This window comes from Bacillus rossius, chromosome 6 (assembly GCF_032445375.1).
Source record: "Bacillus rossius redtenbacheri isolate Brsri chromosome 6, Brsri_v3, whole genome shotgun sequence".
NCBI classification, from domain to species: Eukaryota; Metazoa; Arthropoda; class Insecta; order Phasmatodea; family Bacillidae; genus Bacillus; species Bacillus rossius.
In genome coordinates, this window is record NC_086334.1 from 14132451 (window position 1) to 14151838 (window position 19388).

General features: G+C 37.5%; 2 protein-coding genes across 5 annotated transcripts in view; both read left to right on the plus strand.

Moving 5' to 3' along the window:
* LOC134532671 (retinol dehydrogenase 16-like) overlaps positions 1–9353 on the plus strand; it is a 43242-nt gene extending 33889 nt beyond the window's left edge. The window contains exons 5-9 of the mRNA XM_063369359.1: positions 722–854; positions 3995–4106; positions 4928–5023; positions 8342–8459; positions 8985–9353. Coding sequence (XP_063225429.1) covers positions 722–854; positions 3995–4106; positions 4928–5023; positions 8342–8459; positions 8985–9007 — 482 coding nt within the window. The 3' untranslated portion in view covers positions 9008–9353. The remainder of the gene's footprint in view (positions 1–721; positions 855–3994; positions 4107–4927; positions 5024–8341; positions 8460–8984) is intronic.
* A 5900-nt stretch (positions 9354–15253) lies between these two features.
* The window catches only part of LOC134532667 (17-beta-hydroxysteroid dehydrogenase type 6-like), a 45745-nt gene continuing 41610 nt past the window's right edge, over positions 15254–19388 (plus strand). The window contains exons 1-2 of one of the 4 annotated variants that reach the window (XM_063369350.1): positions 15291–15388; positions 18043–18124. The gene's annotated coding sequence lies outside the window, so the exon portion shown is untranslated. Of the gene's footprint in view, positions 15389–18039; positions 18125–19388 lie in introns of all 4 variants that reach the window. The other 3 variants (XM_063369349.1, XM_063369351.1, XM_063369353.1) reach the window with 3 other exon arrangements.

Consider the following 19388-nt stretch of genomic DNA (forward strand, 5'->3'; position numbering starts at 1 on the left):
GTAGACTGCTAGTTAGACTAAATGGTAAAGCACATGTGTCGGCACCATCTTTGCTGGCAGGTTCCTCCCGACACTCGACATGCCAGCAACACGTGTGTGAGGAAGCTCCCCTCCCCTCCATACGTAGTTCCGTCACTTCATGCTTGATGCTGGATCTTCACATGTCACCGTCGCAGAGTAGTGTTCCGGATGCTTTGTGCTTCCGACTCACATTGCAGTTTCATCGCTACGAGGCGGTACCACAGACGTCATTTGCCGTAGATATTAGGAACGAGTAACGAACGTTCATTTCAGGGAGATATATCTCGCTGCTACAAAACGGAAATTTTTGTACCACGTGCCATTTTATCTGGAGGTCGAATTTCCTTTCCAATAGGAATTCATTTTCCTGCTTATATGTTGATACGCAACTTTTTAATATATACACAAACATATTAAAAATAAATAAAACATTCGCCTCTATTATTTTGGTATTAATATTTATAGATAACAGTACAAAATCACGGTTTTGGAAATTATTTTAGGGATGAATGTAAATTCCCTAGAGTTAATTGCTTTTACAGTTTACGATAAACGTCTATGAATGTTATGAAAATATCATCAAAGTGATTATATGGAATGTAAGATTAACGAAGAGATATGATTATTTTGACAATTACTGGCATGTTTTTTGTGCTCCCTTTTCCACCCCGTAATGATTCTGGGGTTGTTGGATCTCCAGGTCGTCTTACGTCGCCTGGTTTAGTGCCGTACTGCATGTCGAAACACGCCGTGGTTTCTTTCTACGAGGGCCTCAGAAGAGAAGTGAAGAAATGGTCGGTGTCTGTTCATGGAATAGAACCGTATTTTTACAAGTAAGTTCCAAAGAAATGCCACAAAATTTATAACTTTTATTTATTTATTTTTTCATTTCAAATGATCATACAGGAATAATAAATTTTAACATCTGATAATTTGATGATTACTGTGCATACTTAAATGTCATGTAACTCACTGTAAATATTGTCTCATTACAGATTTTATCTTACAGTGCGCTAAGTTATGTAGTTTACAGCTGTATAAAGAGCGCAATTAAGTATAAATAATTTAAAAAAAAGGAAGTAATATGGTGTTTATAAAACTATAATAATCTTGTTGTTGATGAGACGCTATTCTCAGCTAAAAATCAGTATAAAGAATTTATTGCAATTTCATTGTTTAAATACTATAATCAACGTTCTTTCCATTGGTTAAGGAAAATTATATTGTGAAAAAGGTTTTATTTTTAACCGTTACAGTTTACAACATATATACTTAGTTTTATAATCGCCAATCAGTTACAGGCACTTTTCATAACGCTCCGCCAGTTTATTTAACAGTTCTGCATAGAAGTTCGTCACCTGGGAATTAAACCAGTTGGCAACGGCAGTCCAGAGTTCCTCGACGGACCGTTCGCAGTCACCCACAAAGCAGCCGCAGCCACATCTTCAAAGACAGTCCAGCAAACAGCAACAGCAGTCTGTCTCTCGGACCGCAGAAGCGAGCAGGCGAGTCACGCGCCGGGAAGCGCGGCTACCCGCAGTGCGGACAAGTAAAGCGGGAAGCCCGCTCACAGGGGCAGTAATCGTAGCATTCCAAACCCCGCGATGACCAAGCCGGTGGCATCTTCGCGAGTCACACTACCCGCCCTAAACCTCTGGTAACAAGTAGAGTGTCAGATGTGTGAAGACAAGCGTTCTGATTGGATTCATGTGCGCAAAAGGATCTTCACCTGCCCCTTGCGGTACCTTGTCTCTCCTAGACCGAGGTTGCACAAGTTTGTAAACTGGCTGGCATGACATAAAACACTTTAAAAACAATTGTAAGTTGTTTTTAAAATAGTATCACCAAAAAAATCAACCCCAGATGACACCAATCTCCAAAAGCAGATGAAAATAACTAGAAATTTAGGAGTTCTGATTGGACTTAACACAAAAACCGATTTACTTAATACTTTTTTTCATATCATTTTTTCGCACCAAAGTAAACTTACTTCTGACAATTTTCCCACACAATTAATCATACAAATTATTAAATCCTATTAAAGAAAAAGCATATTAATAAATAACTTTTATAAAATGATAAACATATTCTACATGATTTATTAACGAACTAACTATAGCTTTTCGGGGTCCCAAGCGTTTCTAATCTAAAATAAATTGTATGTAAAACTGTAATTTAAAATATAAACCATTTAGACCATCTCACAATATCTAAAGGTCTTGTCTAGGAAAGCCGCGAAATACGACGATCTCGACGACAGTAAGATAATTCATGAGTTCGCCACTTGCAAAAACTTGGCATTTTCTTTCGTTAAGCCAATTTATAAGTTTATTTTAACATCAAGTTCCATTTTAACATCAGCCGAGCCCTTTTTTACGACTATGTTTTAAAAAAAAATGTAATCCATGTCGTAGAAAATGCGAAAATCCTTTTAGCTGCCTGCTAAACACTGCTGTCGTTGATAACGCAGACGATGGTACCTGATACATGAACCATTTCCATTTTAAAAATTGAAATAGTACTTACAGGTTCTCCGGCGATTTATTGAACACAACACACCATCAATATAATATCTCCAATCAGTCACTGGCTCAACTATATTGCGCGTTAAGGCCCGAGCTTCGAGCTCCAGACCATCGTGTCACATTCCGCAACTGGTAACACCACCCGGGCGTGTTCCGACGTGAGTCCTCGCGCCTGCGCCGAGCAGCGATAGTCCAAGCTTCGCGCATGCGCACTCGCCGTTCCTCCGCGCAGCACTCGGTCATAACCACGCCCCAAACTTAACATCTTTCTTGCACGCACACACTATCAGTAGAGTGCCAACTGTTTTTCTTCCGAACTAACACAAGTAGCGACACCCTCGAATCTCCGATAATCATTTTGACGTGATAACGTCTTATAAATCGATGAACGCCGGCTGCACGCACGAAAATTTGTCACGTTCCGCCTGAGCCGAGCGTGCGAGAATCGGCCAACCACCGTTCGAGAAAATCTTCTATAATATCAAACATGTTAATGCGGGCTTTTTAACTAATTGTTCGTGATTATATTTTAACAAATTATTTAAATAAAATTTGCAAAAACTGTAAATAATATTTGAAATTGAAAAAGTATGAAATTTTTCATCAATGTTTTCTTATGATGTTATCACGTAAACTTATCGTCCGTAAACCGACTTTACAGACAGCCCCCCCTTTTTTTAAGATCTTTAAGAAGTCCGTTAACCTGTTCACCGTATTAAAAAGAAAATTTCAACTTAAACTTTAAATAATTTTAATCTCCTAAATTACTGAAAACTAAAGTTTAAAATAAATTAAAATAATTAAAAATAAACTTAAAGCGAAACAATAACGAAAGGAACTTTACAAAAACTTACAGACTGAAATTAAAAATCAATATTTAAAAAAATTAATAAATTTTCTTTCAAGTAAAAATAACAACCACTAATGGCCAATGCACTGGTCAAATACTGTGTAATGCCCCTGTGTGTGGGCTTCCCGCTTCACTTGTCTGCACTGCGGGTAGCCGCGCTTCCCGGCGCGTGAAACGCCAGCTCGCTTCTGCGGTTCGAGAGACTGACTGCTGTTGCTGTTTGCTGGTCTGTCTTTGAAGATGTGACCGCGGCTGCTTTGTGGGTGACTACGGATGGTCCGTCGTCAAGCTGACGGCGAGGAACTCAAGACAGCCGTTGTCATTTGGTTTAATTCCCAGGCCGGTGAACATCTATGCAGAGGGGTTAAAGAAACTGGTGGAATGTTACAAAAAGTGCTTAGGACTGAATTGTGATTAAGTGAAAAAGTGAATTAGGTAGTAAACCAAAACTTTCAATAAAACTTTTTTTCCGTGAGTTAATGTTTTTTAATGATAAAATGGATTTTGTTAAAAAAAATTCTCTAGTACATATTTACTGGATTTCTTTTTTTCTATATGTAAGGGTATTCAGTACCTAAAAAATTGGTTTATTGCTTAGGACAAACCTCTTCAAAGAAGAGAACGTCAGAGGAATATCTCAGGAGACGTGGGAAAAATCGTCAAAAGAAGTGCGTGATATGTATGGTGATGAATACTACAAGTATGGTCTGGTACGTAAAATTATTTTAAAATTTTCTTTGAAATTTATATTTACTGTTTATTTTTAAATTCTCTGAATATAAAAAGTAAAAAAAAAAATCATTAGTAACAAGGCTACCGCGTTTAGTAAGTGGTCGTGATATCGGCACTGGGTACGCCTATGGAGTAGGCAACATACCGGAAACGTGTGCCCTGCATATTGTCTGGCTGCTAGTGCCCGGCAAATTGTTCATTTTTTGAAATATAGCGTGTGTCTCGTAATCGACAGATATATAAAGTTATACCAGTGGTAAAAATTTCTCAACTGTCCCTTACGAAGCAATCACATAAAGTTTGTTCATGTGAAGTGTTAACGAACACTTTTGACAGAACGACTTTGGTAGAAGGATACATGTACCGTTGGTGCTACTTTTTTACAACTGTCAAATTTTAGCCAAGTCACAACGAGGCTGTCCATTTTGTAAGCATTTAAATTTTCAGCCTGTAAACGTGCGCTGAATTGTGATGGTCTGACTGAATTGATACGAGAATTTTACACACCGATCTCAATTTTCACCCATATTACATAAGGAACTTACGGTTGTGCAGTATAATTGTGATTTTCAGTCATCTTTCACTTTTATTAATATTTAAAATCTGGGAAATATTTTATTTTCACTGCTCCTCATAACAGTCTCCTTATGGCAGTCAGAACAAAGACTTGAAAGCCAAAATCTTTCCTGATATCCGACTAAACTTGTCAGCATTCAGTTGCACTGGAACGGAGAAAAATTGCAACCCAGCATGTGTTCGATGGTACTCTCCGTGTAATTGCTATCTCTTCTGTCCTCAGGAGCAATGCCTTCAGGTTCTGCAGAAGAAGTGCTCGACGAATCTGCACGCCGTCGTGGACGATATGGTCGACGCGGCGGTGGGCCTCACGCCTAAGGTGAACTTCGACTCCACAGCCCGTCTGTGCCTGGTGACGGGAAACAGGGAACAGAGTCTGTGCCCGATGGACGGGAACAGGGAACACATCTCAGTTCCCGAAACCTCGCAACCGTTTTTGTCTTTTGGGAAGCCTCCCGTGTTCCTCTGCGCCGTCGCAGTTGTGTTGCCTGGTTTATCTGTTCAGACTCATCGTCCGGTTCTCCTGTACGTCGCTGTGTCGTCCGAGGTCGTTGTTTGTCTGTGTTCACTGTTTTTGTTGCAACTGCCTCGTGCTTTTCAGCCCGATGTGATATTATCCTGACTATTTATTTGGACGGAATTGTCTGTGCTCTTTATACATTTAACATGGGCATGATTTTGGATTGTTTTTTTTTCTTTTTTGTACATTCTATAGGTATTCTCTATGACATACAGTATGACATCAATGACGTATGTCCAAAATAATTTATTTTTTTAAATCAATCCTCTCAATTGAAAGAATCATTAAAATTACGTACCAAAACCTAAACAATGAAAGCTATTTGAAGTACCGACAGAATTCTTTAGGGGTTTAAGCTTTTCAAGCCAAAATACAAGAGGAGAAAACGTACTTATTGCGCGAGGTTTCTTGATTTTATTGTTTTAGCCGCGTTCAAAAGTGAAGAGCTCGCAAATGTTTCGGTCGATTTTGCAGTCGCCATCATTGTGGCCGTTTGACAATCAGTGGCCTTTTCTCTTCGGGTTGGCTGGGCTATCTGGCCAATCAAGAGGCGATCTGTTTTTTTTTTTTTTTGCCGAATGCAGAGCTTTGTCTTAAATTTTTCTGAAGCGGGGTTCGAAAGATTATACTCAGTTTGCAGCCCTCCGCCCGTGTTATGCTTAATGGGAATTTTAACACTGCCGTTATTTCTCAAATGAACCGTTACCTGGGAGGTTGTTGAACTTAATGTTGAACTGGTCAAATTAAACGCTGTGGTTGGTTTCAATGGAGTGTTCTGCTATGGCTGATCGTAGATTTTCGTGTTTTGTAATTGCTGATATGTGCTCTAATCCTGGTGATGATTTGCCTGCCAGATTGTCCTACATGTACATTTACTCCTAGTTAATTAATTTGGAGTAATGACTTCAAACCTCTGTATTTAAATTCATGTTAAAAAGCTGGAGTAAATTTGTGCTCAAGAAAAAACCAAAAAACTTTATATAAAAAAACACTTTCACTAAAAATATATATTTTTTAAAACAAAAATTAAAAAAATGATAATTTAGGTTCGGGATTATTAAAATAATCGGATAAATATTTTTTTATAATTCAATAATAAATATGTATATATGAACATAATTTTTAAAGCCAATTGTATAGACAACGTTATAGCTTATTTTTAATTAATTTAAGTGATATACGTAGAAGTTCGAAAAAAAATAAAACTTTTGATCCAACCCACTAACGATTTATTCGATATTGTTATTAGAGACAAGATTTTATGTTTTTATTTTCAGGCTAATTTCGTTTTTAAAACAGGAGATTTGAGGTTAATTTTTATTAAATGTTTACTAAACAAGATAGCATATTACTGAACAAATATGATTCTTTAATGTTCTATAACACTAATTTCTCCAAAAGAGTGTCTTTTGACTGATACATTATACTTTTTCAATATAATGATGTGTAATAAGCATGTCTAACTTTTTGAAACAAATAAATTAATCTGTCAGTTATGCGTTTTAAAAATGTTCTAAAGTCGTAAAGTAAAAATTAGTAACAAATAACGGTTACCAGATTGAAAAAAAGCGTAAATATTTACCAATATTATTTTTATTAAAACGTTGTATAAACGTCATGCTAAATAAATTACTTTAATTGAATTTAATATTTAAAATATTAGGTATTTGTCATTATAGTTAAGTTTTGATTGGAAACGTGCATTAGTTTCACGAATTTAATCACATTTCGGTGTTATATGCTTTACTAGCTGCAATACCCGGCGTTGCCCGGGCTGAACACAGGGTGCAGTTAGTAATTGTCTTCTTAATTTGAATGTCAAGTGTGAAAATTAATTTATATCACTTTCAGATCCCGACAGACGTTGTTCTGCCAGTTTATAGTTATTTACCTGGTATTTACTAATATTGAAAAGATTCCATTATCTAGCTAATGCTCGGCCTGCATTGCAATGCCTCATTCAGTTTTGTTTTATAATATGTTTGAAGTAGTTCCACATATACAAATCATCTATCCATCTCTCTATATATATTTATCTCTATCTACATATATATACATCTATGTATCTCTCTATCTCTATTTATCTCTTTATATCTACATAATTACTTCCTACTATCTCTATATCTTCTATATATAAGTCTCTATATAGCTCTATACATCTATAGGTATATCTCTTTATCTAACCCATTTCATTCTCTTTACCTCGCTCTATCTCAACTTATCTCTCCGTCTCTATCTCACTCTCTCTCTCTCTCTCTATATATATATATATGTATATATATCACTCTATCTCTCTCTCTATTTTATATTTAAATAAATTGTGTCATGCGTGCGCACTTATACAACAAAAACAGACGAAGTGCCACTATGTAAAATGAAATAAACACATTTTTTGAGACGATTCGTGCTCGAACTATTGAAAAATAGTTATACCGTCTCACTAACCTTCATGGGCATGCGCATAACAAATCACCAAAATTTCATCGCAATCGGATGAATGGTATAGGAACGCATACGACACAAACAAACGAAAATTAAAGACATGACAAACGCATCAAACGATGGTGCGTTTAAATTTCAAGGCAACTCTATCTATTGACGAAGTTAAGAACAAAACTGTTATTAGCGCCTTTATTTTGCTAGCCTCTGCGAGCTCCACTAAGCGGACTGGTCTCACCAAGGAGAAAAATATTAATTTGCCAAACCTTATTATTTGTATGATCGTGTGTCAGACATAGAGAAATGGCATTCACTCACTATTTGTATGTATATGACCTATGATTTTTTCTGTTATAAAATGAAATTATCACTTTTTCACTCCCTTAGGGATGGAATTTCATACTAATATGGGGTCTATGTGTTAATCGAGGTTATAAGCTAGCTGTAGGCAAAATTTCATTCAAATCCATTCAGTAGTTTTTACGTGAAAAAGTAACAAACATCCATCCATCCATACTTACAAACTTTCGCGTTTATAATATTAGTAGGATTGACAGGCTTTTCGATGTTATTTGAGTTTTATCGCAGTTTTCAATATAATATGATCCCTAATTATTCTTTAAACAAAACAATCTTATTTAGGTTAATTACATGCTTGTATATGTTTTTTTTTTGCAGATGAGATACGTGCCTGGTTTCCTCGACCAACTCGAGCCCCGAATCATGATGCTGATTCCAAGTGATATCATGGACTACATCGTCGACGTCATAGTGCCTCTCAAACCTCCAAGCGCCCGTAAGTACTGCGTCCCTTTCAACCTGACTCAAAGTAGCTTCACCAACTCAAAAAGTAATTATTAGAGACCTGCAAAATTCGCGGATTCAGTGACCTCCAGGATAGACTCTACTACACTCTACACACTCGGCCAAATGCCACCTGTTCATTGGCTGCTGACTTGTGAGTCGTCTCGACTGAGTATCTGTGATTCGACACTTCTATGAGTGAGGGTCTCTAATTGGCCCTCATTACTCCAGATTAACAGTGAACCAGTGGTAGAAGCAGCGCTAAGGTATAATTATTTGAATTGTAGCATATCACAAAATGAATCCGCGAATTTTGCAGGTCTCTAGTAATTATATACATTATGGATACATTATATACATGATGGATCTATGCCCATGGTATCACCAATGCATTAGTCTAACCATCTTGATAAAACCAAAATTGTGATTTTTTTTCGGTAACGTCGTGCCTGCGACTCGATTAAAATAGAAAATACTTATATTATTTATGGATGGCAAAAATTTCTTTGTTTTTCAGTTCAAGACAAAAAGAAGGCGTGATCGACATCGAGAGTGTAATTCTTCATCACTTGGGACAATTGAAGCGTGCCCAGGCTACCCGCATAGCAAATATCAACTACAGAAACAGTGGGAAAACAAAGCATTCGAACCATCATCTAGTGCGTGAACCAAAATGTGACTATGTTATGTATTTATCCTGAGTGAAATTTGCAGGTACGACGATTGTGTACAAAACTCAGTGTTTTATTGCAGACTTAGTTAAGTGGAGTTAGTACGCATCGGTGTTACAAATATCATTAAAACAATTTTGTACATATTTTGTATTGAATATAGTATGTAGTACAAAACGTTTTGGGTTATAATTAAAGAATTGTTAAATTTTGTATGTGACTGAGATACTATTTACTTTCTTGAGTAATTTACTCTTATTTTGGTTGGCTGAATACAAAAAAAAACAAACAAATGTTAATCTAAAACAGTTCCTACTGTTTACGTATATTTGTATTAAAATGGGTTGAATATACTATTGACATGAAAAAACATAAGGAAATAATCACATTCTTAAGCAAAGCGTGCTTAGTTCGAAGATAAGGTCCATACTTAACAGTAAGAAAATCATTTTTTTTGAGTGATTTCAGAATAATGCCGCACAATGATACAAGAATCCAACTTGAACTGGATTATTTCGTCAAAGCTTGCATTATTTCAGTGGCAGAATACTGCCAGCTGTGTGTATCTCATATTATCACTCAAGGACGTAACTGTGGAAGGGGGGGGGGAACTGGCCTTGTGCCCCTGGCGACGTATTAGGGCGGGGGGGGGGGGGGTGATTGTGCTAAACTGGCACAGTAATCTTTACTATAAATATTTACTTGAATATCATAGTGTCAGATTATAAAAGAATGTTGGAGGACATTAAACTGTATTATTTGTACTGAAATATACATACATTTTTATCATCAAATATTTAAAAACTGGTTATTAAATGACTGAAAATAAATATTTATGATAGTGGAATTGGTATGAGGTGTTGATATGAGGTGTTATCGAGAAAGGTTTTGGTTTGGTTGGTTTAAAAACAAAAAGGTGTGCCATGATGAATTCTTGCCCCGGGTGGAAACCAGTTTAGTTACGTCCCTGTTCTCATGTGTCCTTTAAGTATGTTAGGCTACCGACTCTGCATGTCTTAAGAAGTAATTGTATTATTTATTTTGTTCTCTTTTTACCATACTGTGCCTGGATAATGTAGAGAGATGGAATTAAATGATTTGAAACAGGCATGTCTCTGAAAATGAAGAGTTGCTTAGTAAACTAATATTTAAGTAAAGATCCAGGTTTTCTGTATGAAAAATGGATATGCAACGGTATAAAGTATGCTTGAAAATTAAAGCTATCTCATTATTAATTAAGGTTTTTGTGTTATTTTTTCTCCTATTTCTCCCACCCTTCCTTCTCCATCAACAACGTACGTAAACGCTCTGGCTTGCCTAGCGTTATGACGTTCAAAATAACATCGATGAAAAGTCGTATTGGTGTAGAATCTCATTCGTTTTGTTTCCACTCAGGAACTTTGTACTGTTGGCCAGACAGAGAGATCATATCAGTGGCGAGTATGTAAGCTCGTGAAAAAAAAAAAAAATCCCTCCGGCACAGTCTACAGGCGTATGTAGATTTCGAAGAACCTATTTATTCTGGAAATATTATTGGAAATATCAATAAACTTATAGAACATTTTAAGAACTTAATGTACATAACATATTTATGTTTTCCAATTCTACGAAATAATCCATTAAATATTTGCCCATCTTCCATACAGTGAAAATATTACGAATATTTTAACTCAATGTATCCAGCATTCAATGGTTTACAACGCAGCATTGAATAGCTTAGAACGAATTTAATATTATATGCCAACTAAGGTAATTACTTAATCTTTTTGACCTTCAAACATTTTTTTTATCCCTTGCACTAATAACTTGGTCGTATAAAATTTTTCTTTGCACCATGATTTAAGATAATTTTAAGAGCGTTTAAAATAAATTCAAACAAATTGTTATTAAGAAAGTTTTTAATTTTTTTAAATTTTCAACATTTATTGTAAAAAAAGTAATGATTATCTTTTACTTTAAAACCTTTTTATTTCCAAACATTGCAGTAATTCTTTTCAGAGTAGTTTATTTAGACAGTTAAATAAAACCAAGAATTGATTCAATAGTGTACCGGGTAGGGAAGTTTTATTTATTTTCTCATTCCATCCCCAGTTTTTTTCAACCCCTTGCAAAAATGGTTTCAGACAAAAATCTTAGATAAAAATTATTAGATTTACAAACAATTTGAACGGATTCGATTGTGTCCTTAATAAGGGAGTTTTTTTACGTCTAACCATTTTTTTTCCACTCCTTTAAATTATGGATGTGGTATGGAAAATTATTTTAGCAGAAATAATATTTCAGCAGAGATAATATTCATATGGTTTACAAACAATTCTAAAGGATTTAATAGTGTGCATATTAAGGGAGTTGTGAATTTTTTTGTCTTTAACCCCTGTTATTTTCCACCCTTGCGGTAATATAAAAAATAATTTCGGTCAAAAGCTTTAGATAATATTTTTAGGTTTTACTATATTAAGGAATGGATTTAATAGTGTAAAGGGAATGGATTTTATGATTTTTTAATGTCCACCCCTTTTTTAAAACCTTTTCAGCAATGGTTTGTCTTATCAAAAATAGTTTGAGAGAAAAGTTTTAGATTAAAATTATATGATTTATAAACAAAACGGATTTGATAATGTACCTACTAAGGGAGTTACAATTTTTTTATTAAATTTTAACTCATTTTTTCAACCTCTTGCAGCAATGGTTTGTCAAATCAAAAATTGTTTCAGACAAAAGTTTTAGCTAATAATTATAAAATTAATACAAAATCTGTACGAATTCAATGCTGTCCTTACGAAGGGAGTTATGATATTTTTTTGTCCTCCGTACCTGGTTTTTTCAACTCCTTGCATATATGTTTGATCGTATCAAAAGCGTATTTAGACAAAATAATTTGGTATTACTCCTAAGAGTTACAAAACGTTCAAACGGATGTGATATTTTCCACATTATGGGAGTTACAGCGATTTTTCTGTTTTTTAAAACAAGTATTACGGACAATACAACGACGACAGCACGGACAAAAATGCTCAGCCTCTAAATATCAGACAGCACAAGAATTCCGCTGAAGGAACTTAGTCATGAAAAATAATATATAACAACACAGACGAACACAGGGGGCTAACAACGACGCGACAGATTAAATGCAGGCAACGCAGCAAACACAACACGAGCAAAACGATGACGATAAACAAGCACCATGGACAAACACAACGACGATAGCACTGGCGAACACGGAAGGTTTCCAGTGACATCAGTTGCGACGTTTCGGGAACTGACATCTGTTCCCGTGTCATCAGGCACGAACAGTCTGATGACGGACATCAGTCCGTTGTCCACAATACTGGTTTAGTTTCATCGTTGGTTCTGTTTGTCCGACATCCGCTGATTCAGTCATGTTTACTATAAATTTTTTATCTTCATTTTCTTTTTCATTTTCAGAATTTTTCCGTGACAAACAGTGCAAAACTGCAATGGCGTGTGTAAAAAAAAACTGCGTTAAGCCATGTTTGCACGTTTCCGTTCCGTGCCACTTCTGTTCCATTCGCGAGATTGCTCCCAAAAAATGCCGTATACCGAGAGCTTTAAGATGGTTACCCATCAAAAAACGACACTTTGCCACCTTAGCAAGTTGGATTGAATATGGCTAGGGACCGGAAACATTCGCGGGTTCCATGACCTCTAGGATGAACTCCATAGTTCTACGTACACTCAGTCAAATGTCACCCGCTCATTGGCTGCTGTGTTTTGAGACGTCCCAACGTAGCAGCCTGTGATTCGATACAGCTTTGGCCGGGTGTTTCTAATTGACCCAGAGTCATCCAGGTGAGTTGTGAACCAATGGCAGAGGCAGCACTGAGGTATAACTATTTGTATTTTAGCCTATCGCGAAATGATTTCGCGAATTTTTCCGGTCTCTAGGTATAACTATTTGAATTTCAGGCTGTCGTGAAATGAATCCGCGAATTTTTCCGGTCTCTAAACATGGCTAATGAAAGCGGATGACTTGTTAGCACGTGAGCGCACACTTGTGGGACGGACCCCGGGTGTCACGTCAGGAGAGACTCCGCGGCTCGCGAGCAAGTGCCCCCCCCCCCCCCCACACACACACACAAGGCCCGAGCCTCGACGCCGCAGCGCTGGTCGCAGCGGCGCGGCGATACACCCGGTGCGCGCCGCCACGTCTTCATCGGGCTGCTAGGCACGTACACGCGCAATTTAGTTTCACACGCTACAAAAAAAAAATCCAATTAAGTTGTTATATAAACACATAGTTCTCCTGCTGTTGAGCAACAGCCGGTGTTAAGCGTGTCAAGGAACTGCGCACCGTTCACCTTGTTACACATACGGTGTGTGCAGCTTCAGAAGAAACGACGCGATTTGTAAAACTGTTCAGGATATCCAAAGTGGTGTCTTTACCGGGAAAAAAAAAAGTTTGATAGAGGATTAATAGTTCTGATACCGTAATTCGTTTATGAACGGTATTGTTAGAAGAGTAGAAATGGCTAAAACCCGTATTTTCAGAATAATTTGTAGGCATGAAACTCCCGATTTTATACAATTTCTTGGACATAACGCCATAGCAGTTTTGCACTCTTTGTCATGGGAAAACAATTCATAAATGCAAAATAAGATATAAAAAATGTAAAAAATATAGGAAACAAGCCTAAATCAGCTGATGTAAAAAAGATAAACCCAACGATAAACCTAAAAAGGCGTATTGGACAACAACAACGACAACAGCAAAGACGAACATATTCAAACTGAGATATCAGACAGCACAAGAACAAGAATTCCATGGAAGGAATTTAGTCACGAAAAAAAATAAAAACAGCACAGACAAACACAGTGAGCTAACAACGACAATACAGTTAAACAATAACAGTAAATGCAGACAGACGCTACAAAACCTGAACAACGCAACAAATATACGAACACAAATATGAAGATAAACATATATTATTAAAGACCGGAAAAATTCGTGGTTTCAATGGCCTTCAGGATAGACTGCACATACCCCTGTACACTCGGCCAAATAACGCCAGTTCATTGGCTGCTGACTTATGTAAGTCGTCTCAGCTGGTTTGTCTGTGATTCGATACTTCTTTGGTCGGAGGTTTATAATTGGTTGAGATTCGTCCAGATGAACAGTAAGCCAATAGCAAAATCATCTAAAAGGTATATGTATTTGACTTCTAGCCTATCGCCGAATGAATCCGCGAAATTCGGTCTCTATATATTATGGACAACTTAACCATGACAACACTGACGAACACAATAGGTGTCCTATGACAAAAACAGTTGCGACGTTTCGAAAACTGGCATCTGTTCCAGACTGAAAAATGACAAACAGTGCAAAACTGCAATGTCGCATGACCAAGAAATTAAATTAAATCAAAATTCCCCATTGCACGAATCATTTAAAGAACGTATGAAACACCCGGTACGATTCTTGAAAACACCCGAGAGACTCTCAGAAAACTTTTATCTTCATTTGCACGTCATAAAAAAACTATTTACAGATCAAAATCACAGTTGCCCTATTGGTAGGGACCGGAAAAATTCGCGGTTTCAATGACCACTAGGATAGACTCCACGATTCTCTATGTACTCGGGCAACTATCACCTGGTCATTGGCTACCGACTCGGGACGCCTGTTTACTGCGATTCTTATGATTCGATACTTCTTTTGTTGAGTGTTTGCCATTTGGCTCAGAGTCCTTCAGGTAAATTGCGGTCCAATCACTGACGCAGCATTAAGCTAAACGAGTTTGGATTCCAGTCTGTCTCTAAAGGAATACGCGAATTTTTCCGGTCTCTACCTATTGGACGACGATAAGACTGCGCGCCAGTTCACAAGTTCACAGCCTTTGCGCTTAGAGGCGATACCGCGCTAGAAGCACCAGCGAGCATCGCACTTATCATCCCGCCTAACAAAACGCCTTGGCGTTGAAGTGTGAAGCATTCGGAGCTGCGAGGACGTGTCGATTAACACTTGGACGTACGACCTTCGCATTTAGATGCCGCGCAACTGCTTAGGATTCAAGGATATATTTTTTTTTTTACAAGCGTTTGAGTGAGAAGTGCAATTACGTGTATTTGATATGCTGCAGGCATTTTCCGAGCAGTCCTCGAGATCGTGGAGATTAAAGTAACGACTTGATTGCAGTCCGTCGCGGGCAGGAAGAAGCGGCGGACGCAGTAAGGCTCTACTGCAGAGCCGGTGTTCGGACGGGCAAGACGTGTGCAGCCCGAGGAAGAAAGCGTGAGTAGAAAAATTATAATATCTATTTACAATCGTTACTAAAATACAAGCTTTGGCGCTTTCAGTTGACGGGTTAAATTTATATTTATTTTAAATAATGTTCATTTGGAAATTCTTTTTTTTTTTTTTTTTTTTGTAAATGGAACATACATATTCATGTTAAATTACTAGGGACCGGAAAAATTCGCGGATTCACTTACCTCTAGGATAGCCTCCATTATCCTCTGCATTTCTCAAGTAAACACGCGTGTTCATTGGGTTACTAAATTGTGAGTCGTCTGCACTGGGTAGCTTGTGATTCGACGCTTCATTGGTCGATAGTCTCTCATTGGCCCAGAGAGCTCCAGTTAAACTGCGAGCCAATAGCAGAACCAACAGAATTGTACACATGTTTGAATTTCGGCCTATCACGAAATGAATCCGGTCTCTATAAATTACACACACACACACACAAACACACCTATATGTAAATCTGTACATTCGCATGAAAACAACTGTATCACAACGAAACTAGTGTTCGCAGTAATACTGGGTTCGGATTCTAACTCGGGCATTTGTGCTTTGTGTTGTCCCAGTAGCTCCAGTAGTTAAAGTAAGTTCTTAACTGCTCCCTGAATATCTTTCCACACACATTAATAAGCATAATTAAACAAAATGAAGTCCAATTATTGAATATCTGATTATATTTTCAATGGTTTAAAAATAAAACATGCTTGAATGAAACATGAAGTAAAATATAAAATTATGCGGGAGGTTTTCGTAAGGAATAATCAGTATTAGGTATCTTTAAAAACGTATTTCATATATGCAAAAATAACCATAGCATTGTGCTGTACAAAGTAACAATATCTTTCTTATAGTACTGTTACGAGTGTAATGTGGGGAGACATCTGGGTTCGTAAGGTATAGCCCAATTAATTGGTTCAATTTTATTTATTACTAATGTCTACACCATGAATTTAATTAATGCACGCAAGATCTCTGTCCACAGCAATTAGTCTTACACTGGTCATTGAAACATTAACACTTTCCACTGGAGCTTGGCTCGTCAGTGGCTCGCTCTTCTGTCCGCCTCTGTCCGCTTCCTTCGCACACTCACCCACGCCGCGCCGCAGTGCAGTCCCCCAACTATCGCTCGTCGCACCCGACTGGCTCGCCAGGCCTTCACTCGCCGGTATCGCCTCCCGATGGGTCCGGTTCGCCCAGCAAGTGCCACTTGCCCTCTTCACCTCTCGCTGATCGCACGGGTATCGCCAGTATCACTCCCCGAGGGGGAGACTCTCTCCGCTGCTCCGCTCTTTGCTCTTCGCTCGGAACTCTCGTGGAGGCCGGCGTCGCTGCTTTTATACTCTTGGCTGACTTTCTGGAACCGACTTGGGGGGGAGGGATGGTTGGAAGCGTCGCGACCCGACGCCCGAAAAGTCCAGAAAGGCGGGGTTTGTTCGCGCCACTCCGCGCGGCGGCCTCGGGGAAACCCGCAGGATTCGCAGTCCACTAAAAGGGTCATCGACAATGGCCTGGAGCGTGACGGTGCTAGGGGAGTGGAAAGGGGGGTTGGGTAGCGAGGACCCTCGTAATCCGGTCAATCTCGCGTGGCATGCCTTACATCAGTGGACGGCGCATGACGTCAGTGGCCGTGCGTGGCCGCCAGCCAGCTCCGAACCTGGCGCGGTCCTGTCTGCGTTCGTAACAGTATCTACAGACTATTTATTGGCAAATAGTTTCCAAAGGAATCTTTTGTATCAGAACATTGACATCTTTTTATGAGTAAAATGTCAATATTTTTGATTTCGGAATCTGTACTTTAAAACCACATTCACATACTATAAGTTACTAAATATTTTCTTATGCTTCAGGCATTCAATACTAGTCTAGACACTCAAACAAAGAAAATAATTAATTATGATAAACTAATATTTCTTTTATAACAAAAATATAATTAATAAGAGCATATTTTCTCCCGCATTTTTTTTAGTAAAGAGGTTTTCATGATTAAAGTAGTTATGAAAATTTGTGTGAAAATGAAATATTAGTATTCCCATTTTAAAATAATATCTTTGGCTTTATTTGTCGAAATGATTGAGCGCTTGCCTCATTGTCTGAGAGTAATAAATACGTTCGTACAGCACTTGAAATAACAACCGTAACTTACGTTCGATGATGTATATAGGGAAGGAGCCAGGAAACAAAACAGGAGGGAGGTAGGTAGATAGGTACGTAGGTAGATAGGTAGGTAGGTAGATAGGATGATAGGCCAGTGGACAGTTCCCCGACCTCGTCATAACCCCGACCGTTTCCCCTGCACTGCTTTGACCTCCCTCCACGAGACATCCTGCCAGCCCTTGGTCCGCCCCGCAGAAGGGGTGGGACCCCCCCGCACCCCCTCCAAGAGACATCCTGCCAGCCCTTTGTCTGCCCAGCTTATGGGGTGGGACCCCCCGCGCGGCGGCAAAGACTCGTAAAATGGCGGGTAGCGAAATGTTTAAGCCAATAGAAAAACTTAATGAAACTTTTATGTTTTCTTAACTGTAAATAATGGAAATAATGCTCATTTTCTTAATTAAAGTATCCGGGAACCACAAGGCAGATGGAGGTAGCAGGAACGTTTGCTTGCCATGATCGTTCCCGCAAGACCTTTTTTTTTTTTCCAGCAGAGGAGCCGAACCAACAGAAGTATCCGGCGCTTAGAAATTGCATGGACGTATACTGCTTGATCGTGCCTACAAGACTTCATTGGTGAAACAATTTACGTTTGATATATTTTAAAATTAAAATATAAATCAACCACACTAGCAGTTTATAAATATATATAACGGTTGTGTATGAAAAAAGGCTAAGGACCAATTGAACCACAGTCGTTAAACAATGTTTTATTAACGACTGTTAAATGTTACCTCTCCGTTTTAAACAACGATTAATATTTTTCATTTCACCACACTTTTCTTGTGTTTAACTTTCCTCAGGTAGATAAAATGGTTTATCGTTATTAAGGTTCGTTAGAAACTCAATTACAAAGTACTGGCCATTCTTTTTTGTTTGTATTGAGTTTATAAAAAGCTTTAATTTGCAAATAAATTTTTATAGTTCAGAACAAAACTAGATTATTTTAATTTTGTAAACTTACGTTTTATTATGTGCAATTATTTATGTTCATAATAACTTAAGTTTGACAATATCATTGGAGCTGAGATTAGTGACGACTCAGCTGACTATTGTTTGTTACAATAATATCCACTTGAAATGTTCGGCATGGACAGTAAATTTAAGCATAACTTATTTCGTCTAAAAATTACATGAACAAGACTTCAAAATGTTATAACAACTGGAAGTAAAATAATTTGTAACATTCGAGGTGTCAAGCGTGACCTAAATTTTCCTTACAATATCTGGATGACCAAGCTTCGCTCAGAAGAATCTTATTAAATGAATAGCTAATAACTCGCGTCTTCGCTCTTGCAATTTTAAGAGGGTTGCTAAAATCTTACAATTTAAAAAAGTGTATATATGATTAATTCCCAATATTTGGACTAAATAAACAGACACAATAAATCGTCAGGTGCATAAAAATATATTTTGTAAAATAACCGTTTTCGAAGTAGTAATGGGTATGCTATTTTTAATTTTTAGTAAAGATTAGGTATCGAATTTGAAAACTTATTTTTTAGACTGATCGAGGATATATTTTACCTTGATGATATTACACTTCCTGCCATTTTATGCGGTAGTTAATTAAAAAATATATTTATTAAACTTACATCTATACTTTTTCAATTACGTTTACGAATCTTTTTCAATGTCACATTCATTTTCTATGGTTGGACCTAAGCTTAGAATAATCAAAGGATCTGACATTTAGACAAATACATCCCGTTTTTAAGAATATTTGATGCAATCGCATCTTTCTTTTAAATGTAGAGTACTTGTATAAAGTTTATTATCGAACTTATTAGTTTAATCTTGGTTTTTTTTTTTGTTATTAACTAAGCAGTAGGCCTATATA